This window comes from Elaeis guineensis, chromosome 3, assembly GCF_000442705.2.
Source record: "Elaeis guineensis isolate ETL-2024a chromosome 3, EG11, whole genome shotgun sequence".
Taxonomy (NCBI): domain Eukaryota; kingdom Viridiplantae; phylum Streptophyta; class Magnoliopsida; order Arecales; family Arecaceae; genus Elaeis; species Elaeis guineensis.
Window position 1 is genome coordinate 116,093,870 of NC_025995.2, and position 13,753 is coordinate 116,107,622.

General features: G+C 38.4%; 1 protein-coding gene across 1 annotated transcript in view; it reads left to right on the forward strand.

Moving 5' to 3' along the window:
* Positions 1–13,252, forward strand: part of LOC105040679 (protein DJ-1 homolog A) — a 16,252-nt gene extending 3,000 nt beyond the window's left edge. The window contains 4 exon segments of the mRNA XM_010917327.4: positions 11,569–11,649; positions 12,206–12,406; positions 12,489–12,629; positions 12,727–13,252. Of these exon segments, the coding sequence (XP_010915629.2) occupies positions 11,569–11,649; positions 12,206–12,406; positions 12,489–12,629; positions 12,727–12,927 (624 nt within the window). The 3' untranslated portion in view covers positions 12,928–13,252.
* The last annotated feature ends 501 nt before the right edge of the window (positions 13,253–13,753 follow it).

Here is a 13,753-nt window from a genome sequence, read left to right on the forward strand (position 1 = left end):
GATACAGGGGATCTGCATCACCTTGGCAGATAGTCCTTGAGCTTGGAAAGAAACTTTATGGTTCCCATATGATCACAATTCTCAATGTCGACGATAAGAAAATCTACATGATAGCTAACTAGTGACTTTTTGCTTATTATTAAGAAGTTGATATCATGACGGATGTAGCTTTCTGCTGCTTTTCCAAAATCATTTTTGCAGTTGTGCCTGCATATTCATAGTTCTCTGTTTATAAACAATGATGTGCTACGAGATGTCAAGGATTTGACTGCTTCGAGTTGTAGGCATGCTCGCATGTTTACATTACATTGAATGACATAAAGTGTTTCTTTCAACACTAGCTGTATTTCTTGTTAGGAAATATGTCCCAAAAATCAATCGTCAACCTGTTGACGGTTGAGCAATCTTATATTGTAATTGATTTGTTAATAAATAAAATATATTTTTGGTATTTTCATCACAAGTTTTCATCTTCTAATGAACTCCGTTGTTGTGATGAAATTCTTAGGATTATTTAGGTTCGATAAAGAGAGGATTTATCGATTAGTCCTTAAAACTGTTCACGATCAAATGATAGATTGTTAATAAGGACGACAGTTTCTATCGAGTATAGGTCACTGTAGGCCACATGGGTTGGTTGTCCTTTTAATCAAGGAGTGTGGAGACACTGGTATAGCATACAGGTGAGATATAAGGGTACATCGTTATTGAACGTGACCAACTCCAGAATATTCTGTTGTCGAGAATATCTCTGATAAGATATAGGTATAAGTGTCCCTTAGACTTGAGATCGCCTCAGTGGCTTGCAAGCAACTTACTGTGCTTTGGTACTGGACTAACTGAATTTCTAATTCAGTGACGGAAGGCTTCTGGGCACAGTCAAGTACTTGCGAAGTCAAAGTGTGATCAAGATGGGATTGACCACTCCAAGAGTTGGAGAAGAATGAGTCGCTGTATTTCAATTTAGCAAAATCTTGGTCAGGATAATCCATCAGATGGATTTGATATTTTGAAATACAATGTGAACAATCTGATCAGAGTTGACAGTTGAACTCTGAAGTGTCCTATGAGTATTTTGGTTAAGGGGATGAATTATATGAAAACTATATCCGCATGGGTTCTAAGGATGTTGTTCTACACATTCGACCTATCCGACCATCGGGTATCATTGCTAGATGGTCACTTCGATTGGTACAGGAATTTGTTCCTGTGCTACCGGCTTAGGTTTGGACCTATGAGATCACACACATTAGAGTTCATGATCCGATCGAATGGTTGATCAACGATTAAGAATCGTTCTAGGATTAAACGATCAATACGATTGACATTTAACCTAGTGCAAGTGTTGCAGGATGATCGATTAGCAATTCGATTGCTAATTTGCTTAATTTGATTAAACCAATGGGTTAAGATTAAGTCTAATTGAATATGATTTAATTAGATTTGGTTTGGGCTTGATTGGATTAAGTTCAATTGGTTTATTGGATAAGTCAAGTGTAAGGAAAAAACTAGTCCTAGTTCAATTAGGACTTGGGTCAACCTAATTTTTAATTCGATTAAAAATTAAATCAAATTTAAATCTAATTTAATCTGATTAAATTAGGTTCTTAATTGGGTTAAGACTTATTTTAATTGGATTGATTTGGTTTTGGTTTGATTTGGTTTGAGAAACCAAATTTGAACAAGTCATAGATTGAATCCTAGTAAGACTAGGATTCCACCTTGCGCTACCTTAGCCTCCCACGCCCACTCTCTCTTATTTTGTGCGACAAAACCTACTCTCCCAGGCCTTCACGCACGCCCAAAGCATTCCACTCTCTCTTACATAGTATGTGGTTGTAGACCAAGTCAAAGTAGAAATTAGTTTGGATTTCAAATTCTATGAGATAGAATTTTAGGAAACCAAAACTCTTTTCTTATGGCATTGATTTTATCCAAATTTTTTTTGAGATTTTCGTGGCTTTTATGGCACATATTGTGCATCCTTTGCTGATGGTCTATGGCAGAAAAAGGAGAGGGCGTCCAAGAGTTGGACACCCCTAGTCTTGTCCTGTGTAGATTTTTCTTGACTAGGTATTTGACCTAAACAAGGACTCTTCATATCTCATTATTTAAGATGAATTTTTTTTTGAAATTTTTGTGGATTACAGAGCATTGAGAGACCTTTGAGGCGTGTGAAAATCAGGGAAAAAGAGTGTTGGGCCATGGAGATATAATAGACACAAAACTAGGTGTCTAGGTTAGAGCAAAGAGAAGAAGAAGAGGGTCTTCTTCTAGGGTTGCTGAGTTCACCTCTTCCTTTCCTCCATCTGTGAGTTTTCTGAGAGTGTCTCACATCTAAAACTCCTACTTCTTATCTTTGGAAGAATCCAAATCAAGAAGGAGGTATCTGATCGACCATCGAAGAAGGATCAGCGCAGTACTAGCATACTGTGCTGATTTTCTGGATCAGGTTTTCTGATCGTGATTCGTGAGTTCGTGTGGATGACTCTTAGAGGCCGGACGCGTGTGCGGCTCGCAACATCATCCTCAAGCCCGGATCAGCAAAGTTAGAACGTCTAACTTGCAAGGTAATAGATCTGATCTATTATATTTTATATATATTAGATGTAGTATAGAAACATATTGATATGATCAACATATAGTTCTTGTTCTTTATATTTTAATTTCTGATTTAATGCAATGTAATAATCATGTAATAGGATCTTAGATCTAGAGATTTTCTGATTTTATAAGATAAATTTTGATTTATTTTAATCTTCCGCTGCCTGATCTTGAAAAAATTTCAAGATCTAATTCTGAAATTCTAGATCTGGTTTCTTCAATTGGTATCAGAGCCTACGTTATTTATTACATGATTATTTATACATGTTTAGATTATTTCTTAGATTAGATCTAATTTATAATCTGATTGTTAAATCTGAAATTAAAATTTTTAGATCAATCATGAACTGTAGGTTGTCCTGCTGTAAGGTTTACCCCTTACAGTGCAAAGGTTGTCCTGGTTCGTGTAGATCTATTTTTAATCATAAATTTATTAGATGTGATCTAGATTAAATTTATGATTTATTAGATTTAAAAGATATTTAAATCTAAAATGAAATCTCTTTGTTAATAATTTCCGCGCAAAGAACTATCATATATTTGTTTGAAAAATTTGTGCAGTTTAAAGTTGAAATTGTTTCAATTACATGAACCTGTTTAGATTAGATCTAAAGTAGTTTCATGCTTATTTCACTTACATTTTGATTATGAATCAAGCATGCAACTTGGTTGGTGGAATCATGTTGTAAAAATATTTTATAAATATGAAAATTATTTTTGAAAAGCCGAACCCCAACCCTCAGCCTAAAAGTTAATTGAGAATTAAGAAGTTGTTTGATTAGGTTCTAGGATTGTGAATTGAAGAACCTAAGACACAAACCATAACACATTGGATTAATGGGTTAGTGGGAATTGGGTCCATTAATTGGGTTAGACCTAAGGTTAGATTAAAGATGGACTTAATTAGAGAATTGACTAAATCTAATCAATTGTTGTCTTAGATTAGGTTAAAGATTCTCTAGATCAATTACAATAGTTGTAGTTGGTCAAGTCTATGTCTTTAAGTCTATGTCTCTAACGAGAATCAAATGGACTTGATTCTTGACTAAACGGTCTAGCACGAACTATTAGGTTGATCTAATCGAAACTAATTAAATCAGTTGATGTTTAAGGTAAACCAGACCGATGGTTTTTAATTGGTAATCCGCTTACCTGGCCACTTCTGATGGTGTCTAAGGTAAGTTTTGGCAGACCTTCCCATCGATCGAACTTATCTGGCCTCTTGGTGAAATTATATTTTGATCGGATCACTTGACTATTCGAGCTGACCCATGTCAGCTAGATAAATCAGTGTGACTGATTTAGGTGCTCCCAGATTAGCCCTTTTGATGGTCTCCCTTAAGCTGACTTGGTGAAGCTAGTGGGAGGATCATGATAAGCTGGTTCATCTGACCTCCTTTAAATCAATTAAATCCTCTAAAATTATTTGGTCCTTAAAATGAAATAGTTATGGTGATAACTAGATCATAGCCTTCCATTAAGTGGATGATAATGGGTCCATCAGTTGGATAATCATTGGAGGTCCAAAGGCCTGGTGCTTATCGACTGATGGAATTGTCATTCATAATATAATTTTTGGACTGCATCTTTCTAAATGGTGGTTAGGTTAGCCAACCAAAGTTGGGTCTAATCATTCATTGGCTAGATGGGCCAAGTATGGTCATGTTAATGGTTGGATCTAATTAGATCTTTTCAGTGGAGGCCAAAGTCTACTAATTAGGGACCGGGGCAAAATTAATATTACTAGAAATTGTTTAGAGAAACAATTGATTATGAACCTACCCTTAGATGTACATGGGTTGGCCAACCAAAGTTGGGCTTGTGTGCAGTCTAAGTAGATTCTAGTACCCACTAAGGAATTAGGGTAATTCCTCGAATTGGAGGTAGAGGCTATCAATTCGAATAAAATAGTGGGAGAAATCTTTTGATTAAAGTCCAAATCTTTAGGTTTAATGAATCAATTACTAATTAGGTTATGATTTTTCTTTGTGCAGATATGGCCACGTCTCTATTGCTCCGATCATTGTTGGACAATGAAAATTTGGTGGGATCCAACTTCGGTAGCTGGTACCGAAAGTTGAAGATAGTCCTGGAGCATGAATGGATCCTATATGTGATAACGGATCCTGCACTTGAGAAGTCAGCTGCCAATGCACGTGGAATAGTCAGAGACACTTACCAGAAGTGACTCAGTGATCGGACCACGGTGCGCTGCATCATGCTGGCTGTCATGAGCAACGAGTTCAGTCGCACATTTGAGACGGCTCAGCCAAAAGACATGCTTCAAATGTTGGAGGATGCCTTTGGCACACCCGATAATGCGGAGAGGCATAAGATTAGTGCCATCTTCAACGTCAAAATGCGGGATGGTGCCTCTGTCATTGATCATATATTGTACATGATCGAGCTGATGGAGCGTTTGAGCAAGCTCGGCTTTCCCTTGCATGAGCAGCTTGAGAAAGATGCAATACTGATGTCCAAGTCTTATCTCCCATTCCTCGCTTATTATAGAATGACAAAGCCTGAAGTAAACTACCACGGATTACTGGGATTGCTTCAGAACTTTGAGAAGGATCACTAACTCCACAAGGAGTCGGTGAACTTAGTGGGAGGTTCTTCTTCTGGTTCTCGATCCTTTGAGAAAGGAAAGAACAAGAAGAAGAAAGTGAAGAAGGTGCAAGTTCAGGCTGGGACATCAGTGCAGGGCCAGATCAGAAAGATCAAGCCCGATAAGAGTCAAGCTGAATGCTTTTTTTGCAAGAAGCGAGAGCACTGGAAGAGGAACTGTCCTCAGTATACTGCCTCCCTGGACCCGAACAGGCAGAGAAAGAAGCAAGCTGTTGCTGGGCAAGGTATTAATATGATAACTCCTTGCAATTTCACTATCTGTGATATAACTGACTGGGTATTAGATACTAGTAGTTTTTATCATATTTGCAATTCGTTGCAGGGGTTGCAGGTCAGTAGGAGATTCGAGCAAGACGAAAGGTTCCTGAACGTTGGAGATGGAAGATCAATTCCAGATCTAGCATTAGGAATCTTGAAACTTGTATTTGAGTCCCATACCGTTATTCTTAATGATTGTCATTTCTGTCCGAGTTTCTTTTTAAATATTATTTCTGTAGGTCTTTTGGTCAAAAATGATTATGAAATTTCAATAAAGAAACAAGTTTGTAATATCATTATGAATGGTGTTATTATTTTTCATGGACATTTGAACAATGGTGTGTATATGTTACACAACCTGTTAACGTAGTCTATTCTACAGGCAAGCATCCTAGATTAGATAGTGTATCAGATATCTACTTATAGCACTGTAGGCTAGGTCATATAAACAAGAACAGGATAAACAGGTTGACTCAAGAGAAAATTTTCGAAGTCAGTGATTGTGAATCACTTCCAATTTATGAGTCCTGTCTTCTTGGTAAAATGATCAGGTCACTTTTTACTGAAAAAAGTGAGAGAGCTACTGAGCTCTTGGGCCTAGTACATACTGATGTATGCGGGCCCATGAGCACAAGTGCTAGAGGTAGATATTTCTACTTCATCACTTTCACGGATGATCTATCCAGATATGGATATGTCTATCTAATGAAACATAAGTCGGATTCATTTGAAATGTTTAAACGATTCCGAAGTGAAGTAGAAAAACAAACTGGGAAGAGTATTAAAACTCTTCGGTCTGATCGAGGAGGAGAATACTTTTCTGGTGAGTTTCTCACATATCTAGGAGAGAATGGGATTCTCTCCCAATGGACTCCTCTAAGAATACCACAGCATAATGGTGTGTTTGAAAGGAGAAATCGGACTCTGTTAGACATGGTCCAATCCATGATGGATTTTGCCAGCTTGCCGATATCCTTCTGAGGATATGTATTCGAATCGGCCTGTTATCTGTTAAATAAGGTTCCAAGTAAGTCTGTAATTAAGACTCCATATGAGATATGGACAGGGCGTAAGCCAGCACTTTACACCTTAGGATCTGGGGGTGTTCGGTCTATGTCAAATGATTAGTTACAGATAAACTTGGACCTAGGTCTGATAAATGCACATTCATAGGGTATCCCAAAGAGATCAAAGGATATTTTTTCTATCATACTGATGAACAAAAGGTGTTCGTCAGTCTTATGGCAATCTTTTTAAAAAAGAAATTCCTTGGTGAAGGAACCGTTGCCTCTAAGATTGAACTTGATGAAGTTCAACGGATAGAAAGACCGACACCAGTAGCTGAACCTGAGTCGGATTTGATTAGATTAGATCCGGAGCCCAATGTACCTGCATCATTAAAGCGATCCGGTAGAGTACCGCATCAGTCGGACAGATACTACGATTTTTTGGTCCGGGACGGTGATCTCATCGAACTCGATGAGAACAATGAGGATCCGATCATCTATATGGATGCAATGCAGAGATCTGATTTTGAAAAATGGCTTGAAGCCATGAAATCCGAAATAGAGTTCATGAAGATCAATGATGTATGGACATTGGTTGACCCATCTGAAGGAATTAAACCCATTAGGTGTGTAAAGGGGTCTTCAAAAGGAAAATGGGTGCAGACGGAAAGGTGGAGACCTATAAAGTCCGTCTGGTTGTCAAAGGGTATCGTCAACATTATGGTATTGACTATAACGAGACGTTCTCTCCTGTGGCAATGCTCAAATCAATTCGGATAATGCTTGCAATAGCTATCCATCTGGATTATGAGATCTGGTAGATGGATGTAAAGACAGCTTTCCTGAATGGAGAGCTGACCAAAGAGATGTATATGATACAATTTGAGGGATTTACATCCACAGATGAGTCCAAGGTGTGCAAGCTTCAGAGATCCATTTATGGATTGAAGCAAGCTTCTCGAAGTTGGAACATACGTTTTGATAAGGTGATCAAAATGTATGGCTTCGTTAAGAACGGAGAAGAGCCCTGCATCTATAAATGGGCAAATGATCCAGTTATGGTATTCCTTGTCTTGTACGTGGATGATATTTTCTTAATCGGAAATGACATCCCCGCACTACAGGGAATAAAAGTTTGGTTGTCATCGTAGTTTTCCATGAAGGACTTGGATGAAGCATCTTACATCATAAGAATGAAGATCTATAGGGATAGATCTAAAAGGATGCTTGGATTGTCCCAGTCCACGTACATAGATAATGTATTGAAGAGGTTCAGCATAGAGAATTTCAAGAAGGACTATCTACCGATAGGCCATGAAATTTTTCTCTAAGAAGGATTGTCCGATAACTCCTGAAAAGAGAGAACGTATGAGTAGAGTCCCATATGCTTCAGTCATGGGATCTATCATGTACACCATGACATGTACAAGGTCAGATGTGGCATACTCACTAAGAGTAGTGAGTAGATACTAATATGATCTTGGAAAAAATCACTGGAAAGTGGTTAAAGCCATCCTTAAGTATTTGAGAAATACTAAGGACCAATGGTTGGTTTATGGCGAGTCAGATCTGAAATTTGTGGGGTTCACAGATTTCAGCTTTCAATCTGATCATGATGACAGCAGAAGCGTGTCGGGTTATATCTTTACTCTGAATGGTGGAGCCATTTGCTGGAAGAGTTTCAAGCAGCATACTGTGGCAGATTCTGTTTGTGAGGCAGAGTACATCGCAGCATCGGATGCCGTGAAGGAAGCTGTGTGGCTGAGAAAATTCATCATCGAGCTCGGAGTAGCATCCTCTCTCGATGGTCCGATTCTGCTCTACTGTGACAGCACTGGTGCCATTGCTCAGACGAAGGAACCCAAAGCACACCAGCGGACGAAGCACATTTTGCACCGCTTCCACCTGGTCCGGAAGATCGTGGATCGAGGTGACGTCGATCTTCAGAAGATCGATGGAAAGGAGAACCTGACCGACCCCTTCACTAAAGCCCTGACGATAAAAGAGTTCGATAACCATAAGTCGATGATGGGTATTAGATACTGTGCCGAGTGGCTTTAGGACAAGTTGGAGTTGTTGGAAAATATGTCTCAAAAGTCAATCGTCAATCTGTTGACAGTTGAGCAATCTTGTATTGTAATTGATTTGTTAATAAATAAAATATATTTTTGGCATTTTCATCATAAATTTTCATCTTCTAATGAACTCCGTTGTTGTAATGAAATCCTTACGACTATTTAGGTTCGATAAAGAGAGGATTTATCGATTAGTCTTTAAAATTGTTCACGACCAAATGATACGCTGTTAATAAGGACGACAGCTTCTATCGAGCATAGGTAGCTGTAGGTTATATGGGTTGGTTGTCCTCTTAACCAAAAAGTGTGGAGACACTAGTATGGCATACAGGTGAGATGTAAGGGTACATCGTCAGTGACGTGATCAACTCCAGAGTATTCTACTGTCGAGAATGTCTCTGATGGGATATAGATATAAGTGTCCCTTAGACTTGAGATCGCTTCAGTGACTTGCAAGCAACTCACTGTGCTTTGGTACTAGACTAACTGAATTTCTAATTCAGTGACGGAAGGCTTTTGGGCATAGTCAAGTGCTTGCGAAATCGGAGTATGATCAAGATGGGATTGACCACCCTAAGAGTTGGAGAAGAATGAGTCGCTGTATTTCAATTTAGCAAAATCTTGACCAGGGTAATCTATCAGATGGATTTGATATTTTGAAATACAATGTGGACAACCTGATCAGAGTTGACAGTTGAACTCTGAGGTGTCCTATGAGCATTTTGGTCAAGGGGATGAATTATATGAAAACTATATCCGCATGAGTTCTAAGGATGTTCTACACATTCGACCTATCCGACCGTCGGGTACCATTGCTAGATGGTCACTTCGATTGGTACAGAAATTTGTTCCTGTGCTACCAGCTTAGATTCGGACCTATGAGGTCACACACATTAGAGTTCACGATCCGATTGGATGGTTGATCAACGATTAAGAATCGTTCTAGGGTTAAACAATCAATACGATTGACATTTAACCTAGTGCAAGTGTTGCAGGAGGATCGATTAGCAATTCGATTACTAATTGGCTTAATTTGATTACGTTAATAGGCTGAGATTAAGTCTAATTGAATATGATTTAATTGGATTTGGTTTGGGCTTGATTAGATCAAGTCCAATTGGTTTATTGGATAAGGCAAGTACAAGAAAAAAATTAGTCTTAGTTCAATTAGGACTTAGGTCAACCTAATTTCTAATTCGATTAGAAAATTAAATTAGATTTAAATCTAATTTAATCTGATTAAATTAGGTTCTTAATTGGGTTAAGACTTATTTTAATTGGGTTGATTTGATTTTGGTTTGATTTGGTTTGAGAAACCAAATTTGAACAAGTCATAGATTGAATTCTAGTAAGACTAGGATTCCACATTGCGCCACCTGAGCACCCCACTCTCTTTTATTTTGTGCGACAAAACCTACTCTCCCAGGTCTTCATGTACGCCCAAAGCATTTCACTCTTTCTCTCTTACATGGTATGTGGTTGTGGACCAAGTCAAAGTAGGAATTAGTTTGGATTTCAAATTCTATGAGATAGAATTTTAGGAAATCAAAACTCTTTCTTTATGGCATTGATTTTACCCAGATTTTTTCTGAGATTTTCGTGGCTTTTATGGCACATATTGTGCACCTTTTGCTGGTGGTCCATGGCAGAAAAAGGAGGGGGCGCCCAAGAGTTGGGCACCCCTGGTCTTGCCTTGTTTGGATTTTTCTTGACTAGGTATTTGACCTAGACAAGGACTCTTCATATCTCATTATTTAAGATGAATATTTTTTTGAAATTTTCGTGAATTACAGAGCATTGAGAGACCTTTGGGGCATGTAAAAATCAGGAAAAAAGAGTGTTGGGGCGTGGAGATATAATGATACAAAACTAGGTGTCTAGGTTAGAGCAAAGAGAAGAAGAAGAGGGTCTTCTTCTAGGGTTGCTGAGTTCACCTCTTCTCTTCCTCCATTTGTGAGTTTTCTGAGAGTGTCTCAAATTTAAAACTCCTACTTTTCATCTTTCGAAGAGTCCAAATCAAAAAGAAGGAGGCATCTGATCGACCATCGAAGAAGGATCAGCGCAGTACTAACATACTATGCTGATTTCTTGGATCAGGATTTCTGATCGTGATTCGTGGGCTCGTGTGGACGATTCCTAAAGGCCGGATGCGTGTGCGGCTCACAACATCATCCTCAAGCCCGGATCAGCAAAGTTAGAACGTCTAACTTGCAAGGTAATAGATCTGATCTATTATATTTTACATACATTAGATGTAGTATAGAAACATGTTGATATGATCAACAAGTAGTTCTTGCTCTTTATATTTTAATTTCTGATTTAATGCAATGTAATAATCATGTAATAGAATCTTAGATCTAGGGATTCTCTGGTTTTATAAGATAAATTTTGATTTATTTTAGTCTTCCGCTGTCTGATCTTGAAAAAATTTTAAGATCTAACCCTGAAATCCTAGATCTGATTCTTTCATTTCTCCACTCCGAAGAAGAGCTTGAGTTTAACAGAAGAGCAAAGTTTGGTCCTTCTTCATCAGCACCTAAGTTACTCTTTTAAAAAAAAAAAAAAAAATTCTGGAATCATCATTATAGCCATGTAGTCAAGAAAGATGCTGTACACCTGCCTGGACCTCATGATCATAGAAGGATGTTTAAATCAGAACTAGGCTACTTAAGGCAGGACATTTGAAGGAAGTGGTCATTTCCTTTCCTGTAAATTTGGCACGTAGAATGCTCATATGTTATTATATTTTAGTGATCCTGAGTTGTAAATTTTCAAAAATGTCAATGTGCGGTTACACTGACTTGTATTTTATTGAGGCCAACTGCTAAGTATATGTTCTGAATGGATCACAGATGTGCGTTCATGAGTTATGAAGAATTTCTCCTCATTTAAAGTTCTTACTGCCTTGAAAAGTTTGTTTTCTTTTAATCCAGTGCATTTTTTTCGGTGATCGTACACCATGCTTGCTAATGAATGATGACTGGTTATCTGTTTAGGTGATGCGTCCTCATCATGGGGCTGAGTTTGCTATGACTGAGCTGAACTCAATCCAATGGAAATTTAATAATACACCTCAGGTAAGACTGGAAATCCTGTATTATTTGATTTTTCCAACATATGCCTTTCCTTTATTATTGTATATTGATTCCTCTTTTATTGCTGTAGCCTTAAAATTGTGTTTGCAGGCTTTTTTTTTTGTTTTCTTTGCAACTTCTTACTTAAAATAGACTGTCTCATTTGTTGATTTTTCATAGCTTTTCAAGTCAACAATATTTGAAGTCCCTGCAGCAGTTGAGTTTGTAGTTTGAGCTCTTTCTCACGGGATTATGTGTTGGAGAGAACTTAGGAAAACTAAAGCTAATGAAGAACAGTGACAATGCAAATGAAGAAAAAAGACTAAAATAAGGCTACGTGACCCTACTCCTTCTGTATCTTGTCTACTTATTATAATCATCTTTTATTGATGGGCACCAGATATATTTTAATTAAATTAAGTGAATATGCAAACAATGACAAGATGTTGGCATGATGACATGTATGCTCCTCTTATTATCATAAAATATGGTATCTATGTCTTATCTATAATGAGTAAAGATTTCTACGTTAACATTAGTCTCTTTACTGTGCTTCTAGATTCTTGTGCCAATAGCCAATGGCTCAGAGGAAATGGAGGCTGTTATGATCATTGACATTTTACGCAGAGCAAAAGCTAATGTCATAGTGGCATCAGTTGAAGATAAGCTGGAAATTGTGGCATCCAGGAAAGTGAAACTAGTAGCTGATATGCTGTTGGATGAGGCTGTTAAGCTGCAATACGATTTAATTGTTCTTCCTGTAAGTTGTGCCAGTCAACTGAACCATCACCTTGTTGTGCATCTGCCTGTAAACTGTCTCATGCCCGTTTATTTGTTTACAGGGTGGACTTGGTGGTGCCCAAGCATTTTCTAGTTCTGAGAAGCTTGTTGATTTACTCAAAAAGCAGGCAGAATCTAAAAAACTGTATGGGGCAATATGTGCCTCTCCAGCTATGGTCCTTGAGCCCTATGGCTTGCTTAAAGTATGATTGCCATGTCACCTCTCTCTCTCCCTCCCTCCCCACAAAAGCTATCGCAAAATAGAAGGATAATCTTTTAACGTTGGCACGTTTCCTGTAGGGGAAGAAGGCAACAGCATATCCAGCGATGTGCAACAAACTTTCAGATCAAAGCGAATGCGAGAACAGGGTTGTGGTTGATGGGAACTTGATCACGAGCAGAGGCCCAGGGACTTCCATGGAGTTTGCACTGGCCATTGTTGAAAAGCTATTTGGTCGACAGAACGCACTAAACCTTGCAAAGACTCTGGTTTTCATTTGAACGCGCTGAACCTTGTAGAGACTCTGGTTTTCATGTGAACGCGCTGCACCTTGCAAGGAGAAATCTGTGACTGGACTGTGATGTAGTTCCTATGTTTTGAGGGAGCATTACTATCTTGGCTTTATGTATAAAGCTTGAGAATTGGGATAATGCTGTTTGAAGTGCTGGTATCTGCTGCAGTTTGATTGCCGCATGTCAAATATATCCTTTTAATCGCCCGTTTGGTGTGTTGGGTTGTGGGTAGTACTACTATCTTGGCTTATGTATAAAGACAGACTTGAGTTAATGTTGTTCGTGCTGCAGTTTGATTGTAGCATGTCATGTATATTTTTTTGATCGTCGGTTTGGTACGTTGGTTTGTTGGAGGTAGAACTCGTTGCTTGGTATGATGGGCCTGAAAAAGGGCTTGTATTTTGAAAGCTAGGTCCAGATTGAACATTATCGCAACAAATTAGGAAAAGGGCTGGTAAGGGGTTTACTAGAAAAATAAAATAATGTCATGAGGAACGGTTCATTCCGGATCGGGTTCTGTTCAGTATTTCCTGGCGGTGACGGTAAAGTGCTATGGTGTTTAAAGTTTCTTCACTTTTTATTTTCTTGTGAGATTTAGTTCCATTTTGGCCGAGGATCAAGAGATTAACTTAAATGATTCCAAAACAAAGATGAAGAAAGTTTTAGGGAGGTTCGCCATTGAGCGGTTGTGAGCGTTATATCTTGTTTTTTGTGGGCGTGGATGGTGCAGAAAGGACCAAGGCAATCGATATGGGTATCGCACAGGATCACCGAGGAAGAGGTGGAGAGGCTCCAACGTTATTTCACCAAAAGT